This window comes from Lutra lutra, chromosome 1 (genome assembly GCF_902655055.1).
Source record: "Lutra lutra chromosome 1, mLutLut1.2, whole genome shotgun sequence".
Classification (NCBI taxonomy): domain Eukaryota; kingdom Metazoa; phylum Chordata; class Mammalia; order Carnivora; family Mustelidae; genus Lutra; species Lutra lutra.
Genome location: NC_062278.1, coordinates 93,022,777 through 93,037,807, shown reverse-complemented (window position 1 = coordinate 93,037,807; position 15,031 = coordinate 93,022,777). Strand labels below are relative to the sequence as shown.

Here is a 15,031-nt window from a genome sequence, read left to right as displayed (position 1 = left end):
TTTTACACAAGTCAGTTTTAAAAGATTAGTGAGTAGAGTCCTTTAAAAGTGATTTAAAGGGACACCTGGGGTGCCTGGCTGGCATAGAGTGTGTGACTCTTGATCTCTGGGTAGTGAGTTCAAGCCCCCCCCCTTCCCCCCCCCCCCACCCCCCCCCACCCCCCCCCCCCCACCCCCCCCCCCGTTAGGCACAGAATGGAAAGAAGGAAGGAAGGGAGGGAGAGGGTGGAAGGAAGGGAACACCTGATGTTCTGCACTCTCTGGATGGGTGGTGACTTTCTGTCATCTTGGAGAGGGAGCTTTGGGAAGACTGAGTTGAGAGAGGGAACAGTTACCACTCCTTCCATCTTTCCCCATCTTTTCCATCTCCCACAAGGTTATCAGGATTTGGATCCCTAGTTGGAACTGAAAGTTGAAGAAATACATTCTCAATTGTATTCTTTCGCTTTCATATTAGTAGATTTAAAAAGTTTATTTCTGTGGTGCCTGCGTGGTTCAGTCAGTTAAACTTCTGAATTTGGCTCAGGTCATGATCTTAGGGTCCTGGGCTCGAGCCCTGGCACCTGAGAGTCTCCTTGTCCCTCTCCCTCTGCCCTTCCCCCGTTCATGCACGCTCTCTTTCTCTTAAATAAATAAATAAAATCTTCAAAAAATTTTATTTCCTAAGTCAAAGCCCTTATGTGAGGATAGATTTTAGTGGAATTCGACAGGGTCCTTTATATTAGGAGGCATTTAACAAAGTAGCAAGAGGACAAGTCGACTGTTCATTTATAATAGGAGAAGGATGGTCCATTAAGCCACATCCTTGAGAGTTTAGTGATTAGAGAAGAAATAACTGGAAGACTGACAGCTTATTAAGCTTTCTCTAAAACCTAGAGGGAGGTTTTTAAGTTGTAGGTTTAACTTCAGGCTCTACCTAAATAAAGAGATTGGTTTGATAATTTTGCCCAGGATAAGATAGATAGTACATTTATTGAGTAAAGTATCTAAATATGCATCTGGCTTATTTTATTTATAATGCTTTGTAACATTAAGCCCTTTACATACATTATCTAACTTAATCCTTAGCTTCATTTGAAAGGTAGGCAATATTTTTCGATCTTTATCGTCAGCTCTTATCTCTCTAAGCTCACTTATCCATTTGCTTTCTGGACACGTCTGCCTGCAATCTCAAATTCAACATATTTTAAATTGAATTTATTATTTGTTCCCTCTTCAAAACCTTTTTCCCTCTTAGCTTCGGAACTTCAGTTAATAGCCAGAGACCTGAATATCCACCTTGGTTCTTCCTTCTCACTCAACATCACAACCAAGTACTGTTACCTATTTTATATTCCAAATATTTCTCAAACCTGTTCCAATTACTACTACAACTATATCATTCAGGGCCTCATTTCTACCTGGCTGAATGTCACAGACTTCTAATTTGTCCTTTTCTCTAGTAATGCCCCCATTTTACCTCTTAAATAGATTCTGCACATTTTAGCTATAATAATTTCTTTCTACAATGCATTCTATGTCACTTCGTTGTTTAACACGTTTCAGAGTGTCTATAAAATACTTTGAAACTCCCTCTGGCCCGGACCTATTCTTCATATCATTTTTATCCATTCCTGGGTATATTCTAGTAATCTCTACACCCAATGTGGAGCTCGGACCCATGACCCTACGATACAGAGTTGCACACTCTTCTGACTGAGCCAGCCATGTGCCAACTGTGGTACTTTTCAAACTCAGATATAGGAACCTGCTGTCAGCCTGTTCCCATGTAAACCTTACCCCTTGCCTTTATTCTCCCCCCTTCTCTAGAAATCCTTCTCCAAATGTTGTTCATGTAGCTAACATTTATTCTTGTTTCAGGTCTTGTTCATTTATCTTCTCCATCAGGACATCTCTCTTTACTCCCAAGGTGGAAATATGCCTTCATTTATCTTTGTGCTGTATACCTTCCTGTACTTTGTTTAATGTAGAATTAGATTATAGCATTTAATGCGTGTGTGTGGTGTGTGTGTGTGTGTTTAAGTGTGTGTTTATGTGTGTGTTATAGTGTCTGGTTCTTAGTGGATGCTCAATGATAGTTGTTGAATGATTTAATTAATGTTTATTAAATAACAGGAAATCTGAGAATTAAAGAAGTTAATTACTCAAGGTCACAGTCTGAATAAGGAGCAAGCAGGATAGTTATTCAAATCTATTCCGTCTCATAATAAACCGGGAATCTAAGTATTACCAGTCTTCTTTCACAAGGGAGAATATGTGGCTTGAGAAAATGTGTGGTCTAACCAACATTACAAAGCTAATAGGCAGCTGAATTGGAATTCCTGTGCCAGAGTCCATGCCCTTTCCACCATTCCTGAGTTACAAATAGAGTCACCAAGTCATTGGAGAGCAGCTATATTCTCTTAAACAAGTAATCTGATTGAATAGTTTGGTTATATCAGTCAAGTCTAGGGAATCAGTTTTGTGTGTTTGAACACATAAAAGACATCTTTTTTTAATTTTAATTTTTACTTTTTTAAAGATTTTATTTATCTATTTGACAGACAGAGAGCACAAATAAGCAGAGAGGCAGGCAGAGAGAGGCGGAAGCAGGCTCCCTGCTGAGCAGAGAGCCCTATTTGGGGCTCTATCCTAGGACCCTGAGATCATGACCTGAGCTGAAGGCAGAGGCTTAACCCACTGAGCCACCCAGGTGCCCCAAAAGATACCTTTTTTTTTTTTTAAAGATTTTATTTATTTATTTGACAGACAGAGATCACAAGCAGGCAGAGAGGCAGGCAGAGAGAGAGGAGGAAGCAGGCTCCCTGCTGAGCAGAGAGCCCGATGCGGGGCTCGATCCCAGGACCCTGAGATCATGACCTGAGCTGAAGGCAGCGGCTTAACCCACTGAGCCACCCAGGCGCCCCCAAAAGATACCTTTTTAAATGAGTACTGGGTGTTATATGCAACTGATGAAACACTAAATTCTACCCCTGAAACTAATAATACACTATATGTTAACTAAATTGAATTTAAATAAAAAATTTTTAAAACCATGCTTTAAATTAAAATTAAATTAAAAAAACAAATTAACACCTCAAAGTTTTAGCTTACTATTATTTTTCCTTTTTCCTTCCCACACATATTTTTAAAGTACACCTAGGTAGAAAGTGCTGAGTTAGGAACAATGGTGGATTGAGTGTGAAGAAGCATGATACTTGCTCTCACGGGCAACATATTCTAATTGGGGAGTCAACTCACACAAGGCAGGATATGATAAATGCTTAGAAATAGTTCTAAGCAAAACCTGAATTGGAGAGCCCATGTTGGTTTTCTAGAAATGCATTCATTAATATCTAGAGAATATGTCAAATCTGTTAAGAATAAGCAGCCCCAAATTCAGAACTTCTAAGAAGATGTTTCTTACCATTTTAAGTAAAATATATTTAGAGACAAAGTTGTGAATTGACATAGGGCCAACTAAGTAATGTCTGGTTAAATGCCTGTTCATATTTACATTGGTAAAATTAAATGAATAGATGATCAATTAACTTTGCATTTGCACATAATACATATAGTTCTGGTAAAATCAAAGAAATAATCATAATATTTTTAAGATTTTATCCTGCCCTAAAATTCTATGATCCTATAATTTATAAAAATAGACTTGGGCTTTTAGTTTCTCCCACTGTATTTCTTTGCTTTCTGTTAAAAGAAAAACCTCTATTTATGAGGATTTTATCTCTGTAAAATAGCTGGACTTATATAAAAAAGGGAATCATTTATTCAAGTAATTCTGAAAATTTTATTGATTACATCTTTCACAAAGCTCTGTAGAAGTAGGTGCTCAATAAATAGGTATTGATATAACTTGATTTCTAAAAGTATTTTTAAGTGAAATTAGATTAGGGATTTGAAGTTCCTTGACAATAAAAAACTTATCACAAGATATTAAATTCTTAATAATTACTTTACTAAGGTACTATAATTCTATGTGACTCAATTGGTTTCTCTTATTAGAATGAGAACCAGAATGAACATTTCCAAAGTGTAACTTACTTTGAAAACCATGTTGGAAGTCAGGAGGGGGCAGGTATGTTGGAGATTCACAAATAACCCTCAAAGCTAATTTTGTCATGGCTTTGGTGTCCAAAATTTGACTCCCAAGAATTTTAGGAAAAAGAATAAAAATGAACTGATTTATATGGACCACATTCTCTGCCTTTGAGATACCTCTTTTAAGCCTAAAAAGCACAATGGACTGAACAAGGATAGATTCTTATGGTAATTGGACTAACAACACCCAAACAATTAGCCTCTAAGGGAACAAATAGTTGATTGTGTTCTTTTGTTCTCTCCATGACAATGACTACATGATAAGTTTTGGTAAGAGTTATTTTCCCATCTCATTCACCCTAAAAAAGATTGTTTTTTTAAATATTTTTTTTCTTTTTTTGTATTTTTTTGTACTTGACAGGTGAATTAATTTTGTTCTCACAGAATTGGTTATTATATGTACATTCAGAGCAAGAGATCTGATCATCTTCACAGATGACACAGTGACTCAGGATCTCTGATGGGAGGTGTGGAATGGAACGAGCAAACTCTTTCAATGTCAAAAGAACAAATCTCTCAGACTCCTAAAATGCCTTAAAATTGGCTCATTCTGCACTTCAATTTAACTCTTGGCAAAAGTACAAACTTAAAAAAAGTTATCTTTGAAATGGACAAAGTGAGAAATACAGTGTGGATTCTTAAGGTATTTTAAGGATAACTGTCATTTCAATTGAAAGTTTCAGGTTAGGTTTTAAGGGAAAGGTGGCAGCTAATTAGTTTCTCAACACTTTGGCACACAAGGTCAAATATCAGAAGGGATAGTTTTTATACCATCTTATGAAAAGCATTCTGTGCCTTTGACTCGTGTTACCTAAATATATCTAGTTAATACGGGTATCTTGGCAAAAAGACATTTGACATTGAATTTTGTCTCCATCCCCAAAGGGAAATGTCTTCAACCAAACTTACCATTCGGTAAAGAAAAAAATTAAAAATAATTATATGTAGGGGGCCTGCGTGGCTCAGTGGGTTAAAGCCTCTGTCTTCAGCTCAGGTCATGATCCCAGGGTCCTGGCATCGGGCTCTCTGCCCAGCAGGGAGCCTGCTTCCTCCTCTCTCCCTCTTTGCCTGCCTCTCTGCCTAGTTGTGATCTCTGTCAAATAAATAAATAAAATCTTTAAAAAAAAATAATTACATGTAAAGCTCTTATAAGATTCATGGCAAATTCAGAACTTCAAAGTACCTTATTTATAGTATGTTACCTTGCTAAGCCTCATATTAATATTATTAAAAAATATTAGTATTAAAATTACTGATTTTTAAAGAAAGAATAATTCATACAGCAATTCTACGAATATTTATCAAATGTCTATTATGTGTTAGGTACTATTCTAAGCATTGCTGATACAGAAAGGCAATAAATGAAGTCCCCCCTCTCCTAGAGCTTGTTTTTGGTAGGGGAGATAGTGAATAAACAGACAAGTGAATACAGACCACAATAGCACCTAATGATAAATGTAATCAAGAGAAACGATGTAGGGTGAAGGATGAGATACTCAAGGGGGAGAGTTTTACTTTATTTTATCTTTTATTTTAAATAAAGTTTTATTCTGACTGAAAAATCCAAGTAAGTAAGTAATAGTGCTCCCCGCCTCAAATTTTCTTTTCTTTTATTTATTTAAGTATTAACATTACTCAGTGCTTCTCAGGATAAATGTTTTCTTAATCCCCTTCAGCTATTTTGCCCATCCCCACACCAATTTCCTTTTTAGCAACTACTGTTTTGTTCTCTATATTTAAGAGCCTTTTTTGGCTTTGTGTCTTTTTTTCTTTGTTCATTTATTTTGTTTCTTAAATTCCACATATGAGTGAGATCATATGGTACTTGTTTTTCTCTGACTGACTTATGTCACTTAGCATTATGCCTTCCGGATCAATCCATGTTGTTGCAAATGATAAGATTTCATTCTTTTCATTCTTCTTTCATTCTTTATTCATTCTATTTTTATTCGTATGTATACATATCTTATGTACCTTATATGTCTTATACAATATATGCTTGTGTATATATATATCTTTTTTATCCACATCTTCTTTATCCATTCATCTATGAATGGGCACTTGTGCTGCTTCCATATTTTGACCATTGTAAATAATGCTGCAATAAACATAGGGTATGTATATTTTTCGAGTTAGTGTTTTCATTTTCTTTGATAAGTATCCAGTAGTGGAATTACTAGATTATATGGTAATTCCATTTTTAATTTTTTAAAGAACCTCCATAGTGTTTTCCACAGTGATGGCACCAATTTACATTCTTACCAGCAGTGCATGGGTGCCCTTTTTTCTTTACATCCTCTTCAAGACTTGTTATTTTTTGCATTTTTAGCCATTCTGACAAGTGTGAGTTGTTACATAACTCTGCTTTTTTTTTTTTTTTTTTTTTTTTTTTTTAAGCTAGGCTCCACACCCAGCACGGAGCCCAGCACAGGGCTTGAACTTATAACCTTGAGATCAAGACCTGAGCTGAGATCAAGAGTTAGACACTCAACCAACTGAACTATCCAGTGGTTTGGACTTACATTTCCTTGATGATTAATGATATTAGACATCTTTCTAGGTGTCTGTTGTCTTCTTTGGACTAATGTCTATTCATATCCTCTGTCCATTTTTTAATTGGATTATTTGGGGGTTTTGGTATTGAGTTGTATAAATTCTTCATATATTTTCTTCATATATTTTCATGTATAAATTCTTCATATCCATATAATATGGATATTAACCCTCAAGGGAGAGTCTTTAGATAGAGTGGTCACAGAAGGCTCAAATAAGGTGACATTTAGACACAGAATTTTTCATTTATTTATTTGACAAATATTTATTGGATACCCATTATAAGCTGGTCACAATGCTTGCTGTTATGGGATTGCAGAATGAGATAAGATGCCTGGTTTCTAAGAATTTATAATCTAGCAGAGGAGAGTAGCTATATATATTTATTAGATGTTATAACAAAATGTGAACAGAGTGAGAGATGAGGAGAAAGAAATATTTCTTTCAACTCTAGTTATTAAGAAGCCAACCAGAGCAAGATGGGCCTTAGAGAATGGGTGTATGGGTAGACAGATGTGGGACTGTATGTAAAAGGAAATCCACAGAGGGATGGATGAGCACATCATGAATGAAAACCAAGTAGCTAGAAATGTGGAGGGTGCTTAGAGAGCAGTAAAGGTTTCATTTGTGTTGAACAAGAAAGTGGGCTTCAGAAACTGAGGCCCCAAATCCATCCAGCAATTCAAAACCAGCTCCTACAAGCAAGAAATTTATTTGAAGCCTTGTGTTCTACCTTTTAAATCCAGGTGAATTTTACATTCTAGAACATAAATTCATCTCTCCTATTTCAAAATAAAAATATTGTCCCCAAACTCTTTAAATAAATTAAAGAGTGAGGGTGGAAGGTGGATGGTGAAGCATATTTACCTTATGGCTTCCAGTAGCTCTGTCAAATATTTAGCTGGGTATTCATATTTTACTTTGAATATCAAGGGTAAAACAATAGAGAGAACTAATCCTAAAAAAGTAGATTGGACTCAAATAGCACTGGCTTTTGAATGATAGGCTCACTCATTTAAAATGTGCCATGAAGAGAGTGGAAAACGAATACGTGTCTTTTAATGAGGCATTAGCCTTGTATTTGACCAGGCTGTTTCCTCGGCCTCCAGTGCCTTCCTCTTGCAAATCCTACTCGTCTGCTATGGTGCAGTTCAAATATGACTCCTCACTCAGCTTTCTGTGATTTCTGTAGCTGGGCTTCCTTGGCAACTGGTCAGTACTTCCTTGGCATTTACTGCATTTCACTTTTTTTTTTTTTAAAGATTTTATTTATTTATTTGACAGACAGAGATCACAAGTAGGCAGAGAGGCAGGCAGAGAGAGAGGAAGGGAAGCAGGCTCCCTGCTGAGCAGAGAGCCCTATGTGGGGCTCGATCCCAGGATCCCAAGATCATGACCTGAGCCAAAGGCAGAGGCTTCAACCCACTGAGCCACCCAGGCACCCCTGCATTTCACTTTTTATGTCAGTCATTTGATGTTCATGGTTCTATCCGCTGCAGCACCTGAATATGGACTTCCATGTGGAAAAAAAAGTGCTTGTAAAATGAATATAGATGAAAGGCCCCCCAAAAGAATGATTATTCTAGTGGCAGAATAAAAGATATACTAGAGGTGGGTAGACTAAAGGCAAAGTTATTGGTTAAGAGGCTCTTACAATTATTCAGTGATGAGGTAGTGAACACTGGACTAGGTAGTTGATATTGGCTGTTTAAAATAAAAAGGAAGGAATGAATTTGCTAACATATTGCAGAGTGGGAATCCAAGTATTTGCTGTGACTGAGGAAGAGAAACACACAGGAAGCTGGACTGCTTGTCTGGTAACCAAATTAGAAAATTTAGGACCGAGACCTGGTGTGGATGGAAGGGAAAACTTTGGATTTCTTGATATGTTGCTGATGGGAACATTATATAGAATTGTCCCCTAGCAAGTGGGAACATCTCAACACTGGGGAAAGTTATGAATCTGGATAAATTTAAGAACCATTTTCACAGAAGCAAGATTGCAACCTGAGGTGGTAGATAGAATCCCTGAATGAACCCACATGAGTAGAGAGAAAGGAATAGAGGAATGACAGTAAGGAATGTGTATAGTGAAGGAAGGGAAGAAAGAGGGAAGAGAAAATAGAGAATGGGAGTGAAAGTTCAGGGAGGCAAGAAGAGAAGCAGGATGTACTAGAAAGAAAAGAATTTTCAGGGGTACCTGGGTGACTCAGTGGGTTAAGCCTCTGCCTTTGGCTCAGGTCATGATCTCAGGGTCCTGGGATTGAGCCCGATATTGGGCTCTTTGCTTGGCAGGGAGCCTGCTTTCCCCCCTTCTCTGTGTCTGCCTCTCTGCCTACTTGTAATCTTTCTCTCTCAAATAAATAAATGAAGTCTTTAAAAAAAAAAGAATTTTTAGGAGCAGAAAGCCACATCCTTCAGAGAGTGAAACTTACAGTGATGGAGCAATTCGGAGACCTTTGGGAATAGAAGCAAGATTTTGGATAGGTGAGAAGAGAGTGAGGGTGAAGACACCAAGCCTGCGGTTACTAACTGGTTACTATCACTCATCTGAGGTGTGTATGCCTCTAGAAGGAGCAAGAGACTTAGTATATAGTCTGATAGCCAGAACTTAAATCATCGTGTGGAAGCAAGGTGATATTGATGGGCCACAATTTAATGTTCATGCCCCTCCCATCCCTACCAGGCCCCAGGCATTTCATTTCCTGCCTATCCTGGCCTGTCAGATTCACAGCAGTACCCCAAGATATTGGTCTTTTTAAAACTATTGTTTCTGCTCAAAATATGTCTGTCACCAGAGTCCTGCTCCTTTGAAGTGGCACTTTCCAGGTGTGTTTCACAAATGATAGCCCTTCGAGATGCTATCTGATATGGGACTCTATGGTCAGGTAAGTCTGGAAAATGCCACAGGGAATGTTAACATGTGAACTTCTATGGAATCTCTCATGAAGAAAGGCCTTACTACTTTTGTTTCAACTACCAAATATTATTTCTTCACAGACTCATCTCCTTTTTTATTGTTACTGTCAAAAAACTCTTAATGGTTGTATGGTACCTATGTGGGGAAACTTGGCTTTGGATTCTTGGTGATGGATAATTAATTTGATAAATGCATACATGTTTGGTGTTAATGGCTGTGAGAGGATAATTAACTTTGTAATATTAAATATTCATAATGTACCAGGGAATTCGAAGAGAAAATAAAAAACGTTTAGTGTGGGAGGTTCAAGATTGTGAATGGTAAGTGGATGCTGGCAACTCAAGATCTCTTTCACATTTGGATCCACAGCTAAATTCTGCATCCTTTTTACTAGGGCTATTATGGTGTTTCGACTACAAAACTTCAATCAATTCTTCATCCAGCCTGAGAAATGGAAAGGAGGAATACAGCACCGTGATAATATCTTGTGCGCTGCATTTTTACCCCCAAAAACTCTTGTTACAGGTTAATTGAACCTTCTCTGGACCATCAGTGGTGAACGATTGGTTTCTTCCGGCTCAGTCACTTTTTTTTTAATAAAGATTTTTATTTATTTATTTGACAGAGATCACAAGTAAGCAGAGAGGCAGGCAGAGAGAGAGGAAGGGAAGCAGGCTCCCTGCTGAGCAGAGAGCCCGATGTGGGCTTGATCCCAGGACCCTGGGATCATGTCCTGAGCTGAAGGCAGAGGCTTTAACCCACTGAGCCACCCAGGTGCCCCATGGCGCAGTCACTTTTAAAAATCCTTTTCTGAACTGCAAAATGAATAGAACTCTTGAAGACTCAGCCTTTGCACTGAGAGCTACTCTTGGTCCTTACTTCCAGGGTAGCATGTTAGTGGTGAGGACTGTCAGCTCTACAGCGAGGCTGCCTGGCTTCACATCCTGGTGCCACCACTATCCAGTGCATCATATCGAACAAGTTCTTTAATCTGTGCACCATGGCTCTCTCTGGCTAATAAGAATATATCAATATCTTGGTTTAGAGTGAAGATTGAGTAAACTAATCTGTGTAAGGGCTTAATACAGTGCTTGACACACAGTAAGCTTATCAGTAAATGTTAGCTTCTGTTTTTATTGTCCTTTTTCCAGAAACAGCATTAGGAATGATGGGAACAAATCATACTTCTGTGGCACTCAGATGTTTCATAATGGGAACATGCTAACACTTTGGCACAATTTAGTCTAAGTAATTTTGGTTAAAGACTGGCCTCACCAAATGCCTACAAATCCAAGCCCTTAAAAAGATGCATGGGTATGCTTTGATGTGCATATGAAAGAGGATCAGAAATCATTGTATCATTTCTGGCCAAAGAAAACAATTTATAAAGATAGATTGCACCATGAAATTAGAGAGTCCATATTTTGACAACCTAGGTTGTTTTTTTAATAGAACCCAAAATGTCGTCAATTAAGAGGAATGAAAACTCACAGGAAAAGAGCCAGGATATCTGTGAAGTGTTACAATATGTGGTTTACAGCTCTGTGTACCCTTACATTTCCACTGTCTTTAGGAATTACCTGATTACCTGCCAGTAGGGCCAACTCTGCAGCTGAATTTGCTTTATAGCTGCTGAAAGTCCAGCCCTGCAGGTGGTAGCACATACTGAAATGTGATGGAGACAAGCTATCAGGCTGCATCTTTATTATTCCAAAAGTGTCAGAATTTACCTTTGTAACTGGTGGATAGATGATGTCTTCATTGACTCTCATCCCACCAGTCCTGTGTGAAAATGTCTGGCCAGGCACTTTATAACTTAAGCATTTCAAAATCACGGGAGCAGATGGCTACTCTCTTGTATAGTTAATCCATGCAAATCCATCATCCTTGGCCAATTTTTGAGTTACACAGGTTGCTCTTGCCAGAACAATACGGAGTTTCGTATGTATTCTTTTCTTCTTTCTTCCGATCCTAAGAAAGTTTCCATCTGTACATCCCACTCAAACGCGGGTTTTCCCTTCTGCTTTTCACTTGACCCTGATACTCCGCTCAGTGGGGACCTCTCCTCGCCTTGCTGCTGAGAACAGCAGTCTGGGCGTGCCTCGCTCCTCCCCAGGACAGGCTTGGCCACACTGTCTCACTATTTGGGCTTTTTTGCATTCTCTGTGATGAGCAGTAGGGAAGGACTTCCTATAGGGAAATTTTTAGAATTAGAGAAAGCGTTATTCAATAGAAAATATAGGAGGGAGGGAATGAAACACACACACACACACACACACACACACGAATAGATGTGGCAAACAGAAACCAAGAAGGATTTGATTTGTTTGCCCTCAATAATAAAAAAAGTATAATCATTATGAATATTTTTTTTAGTTCTTATAATACGCTAGGCACTATTCTAAGTACTTTTCATTCCCAACAACGTTATGAAATAAATTCGATTTTAATCCAGTTTTATAGACGAAATTGTGGCCTCAGGTAGTTAAGTAACTTAACCATGTTTACACAGCCAGCAGGTGGCAGAGCTGAGAATCAAACTCAAGTTGTTTAATTGCAAAGCCCATATTCTGAATGCCTTATTACTATAAAATAAAAAGATATGGCAGTAATTTCTAGTACATTGAATACACAGGTACATGATGAGGATTGTAAATTGTAAAGTTTAATAAAATACTAGTCATTATTATTCATGTTTCCAAAAATACAGAGAGTACCTACTATGTGCCAGATTGTGTGTAAGGTGTTCACAAATAGTGACTTCTTCTCCCATTGCTGTTGCTCATGTTTTCCAACTTCTGGCAATTTATGTTCTCCATCCTGGCTCATATAGGGAGTTATGATGGAGAAATCATTCTGTGGAACAACAACACAGAAAACGCTCACTGCGTCCTTCACCCTGATTATCAGAGGCTGCTAGAATCAAAACCGGGTGAGTGCAAGTTTGAAAATAAAATAACATGGCTGAGTCAAACCACCATAGGCTTCGTTGTTTATTCATGTTCCTGATGCAGCTCACTCCTAAATTATAGATGATTGGCTATAAGCACCAGGGATTAGTGAGACCGTTGTCCTGTCAAAGTGACTAAAAAGAACCTTGAGATTTACTTGGCTTAGCAAATACTCCGTGGCGTGCTGTTGCTTGTCTTTATGCCACATCAGCTTTTCTGAATTACTGACAGCAGGGAGCAGGCCTCTCATTTCCATCTAGTTTAGTTTTTGCCAATAAACCTAACCAAACTGCCTTTGAGTGAATCTTGGTACCCCTTGGTAGGAAGATAGGAGCTCATGTTCACTTGATAGGCTGCTCAGGCTTAGTCTAGAGCTTGTATTAAATATTACGCCACCTGGAAATCTTAAATTATTTCTTGCTTTAGAAACCTGTGAGGAACATGAGATGGGAGTATATTGTATTTTATGGGAGTTTAGCCGAGCACATGAATATTTTATACTTAAGCAAAATGTCTTGACAATTGCCTTTCGCATTTTATTTCAGTTTCCTTAGATACTGAAGATTTTTCCTTAGGATTATTTATTTAGGTAATGAATATGTCATTCTTCATGGCCCACTGAGGTTCTGTTGTCTCAATCGGATAAACTCGTAGAGCTGGATCGGACTGTAGGAAAGGATAGGCCGTCCAATACAGCTTTATTTTATGAAAGTGGAGGGAGTAATTTGTTAAGAGTAAGCCCTTAGTGATTTGGGCTTACTTGTCTGTAGGCACAAAGCTCTGGCCTGCTATCTGTATGAAGAGTTAGCCATTAGGGTTCACTTGAACCCTCTGTGGAAAGGGTAGAATTCTGCTTCTTCCTTTATATTGGCCTGCAGGAGAGTGACATCTTGCTCTTACAGCAAGCCCAATTGTGGCTACAATTAAAACTCCAAAGAGGTTGATAAGAAAGAAAAGTGGATACTATCAAATTTCTAAAAGACAAGAGAAGCATTGCTAGAGATGTCTTGCTTTGAGATTTTGCAGATCCTCCCTGTGTAGATTTTTTCATAGCTATGTACAGACTATTCATAGATTCTGAATGTCCCCAATTCTTATTAGTGTGGCCAGGAGATGATGTCACAAGATAATCGAAGTGCCCCTAGGAAGGTCCTCTCTGGAGTAACTCACTAGCAAATAATATTGCTGCTAGACTGATCATTTAAATATATTTAAATAGTCATTATAGCTTATGTTCATTATATTATTTGCAAGATTAGTATTAATGATTAATGAGCTGAAAATGTCATGGTGTTAGAATCACGTTTGTCTTGAACAGATCAGGATTTCTAAGACGTTAACACTGACAACAAAATGAAGTTCCTATTAATTCGTATCAAGGGAAAACAGAGTCAGTGTGTATGTAATATGCAAAACGAAGGTGGAGTCAAACAACCCTTCAAGTTGGCATTGAAGCCGTGAATAGCAGAAGGTCGGTTGGATGTTCACTGGAAGCCTACTGTGAGACTTGATGGGGTCACCGGAGACCGATGGAGGCGGGCCTGTTGTTTTTCATAAGCATTCAATTGAAAAGCAGATGTTTCTCCTCATTAAGACACCTAGCTTTGTGTCCATCACAGGTACAGAGCCTCAAAAGCTTTTCAGCACTGGGAGGAGCCGCTCCGCCTGCCCCGGCACCAACCAGGCTGCACTGGGAGCCCACTCCTTGGAGACCCTCGCTGAGGGCAATAATGCTGTTGTGGGGCTCTGCTTCCTTGAAACAAGAAAAACCACCGCAGAGACAGGTATAACATACACTTCCATTCTGACTGTGGATTGATATATTTGTAAAATATGGGGAAAGTGAGCAATGAAGACCATTTAATGTATTCCTTTGTGGGTCTTGTAGAGCTTGACCCCTTGTAGCTAACAGTCAGTGCTGAGTCCCGGGAGGCCCCCCAGCCACAGCAAGCGAGGTCGGGGTTCAGAAGGGAGGGTCCAGGAGCAGGAGCCAGATTTGAACTCCCAGCGAATCAGTGCTGCACAGCTCAGGATCCGAATGGAAGAAATGCTGGCAAACTGTTTGCTCTGGATGACAATCTGAGTTGGTATGCCAGCTGTGGCGTAAAGAGGTTTGGTAGGATAGAAGGCACAGCAAGAAATAGGGTCCAAATATACATGCCAAGGCTTAGGACTATATGCTCCAGAAGGATAGAGTCCCACTGTGCTGGAACCCAGTATCAAAATGGGCTAGAAGAAAATAGTGAGAATCTTGGAGATTGGGGCAATGGCAAAATTTGAAATAACTGCTGATCCTAGATCAAGAGAGCTGCTTGTTTTTTTCTTGATTTCCTCCCTTCTTCCCCCCCATCCTTCCTTCTTTCCTTCCTCCCTCCCTCCTTCCTTACCTTCCTCCCTCCCTTCTCTTTCTTTTCTCTTTTGTAATGGCTTGGGTATCATTACCAGTTATGCTTACTTTCCAGAGTAAGTCAGGGTCCTGGTTAGTGCTTCTGCTGAGATGCATGCTAAGACT

At 38.8% G+C, this 15,031-nt stretch overlaps 1 protein-coding gene across 5 annotated transcripts in view; it reads left to right on the top strand.

Annotated features, from left to right (window-relative positions):
- WDR49 (WD repeat domain 49) overlaps positions 1 to 15,031 on the top strand; it is a 136,803-nt gene that overhangs the window by 83,970 nt on the left and 37,802 nt on the right. For all 5 annotated transcript variants that reach the window (XM_047695096.1, XM_047695251.1, XM_047695017.1 and 2 more), the window contains 3 exons: positions 9,963 to 10,093; positions 12,402 to 12,500; positions 14,139 to 14,303. In XM_047695096.1, the coding sequence (XP_047551052.1) occupies positions 9,963 to 10,093; positions 12,402 to 12,500; positions 14,139 to 14,303 (395 nt within the window). The remainder of the gene's footprint in view (positions 1 to 9,962; positions 10,094 to 12,401; positions 12,501 to 14,138; positions 14,304 to 15,031) is intronic.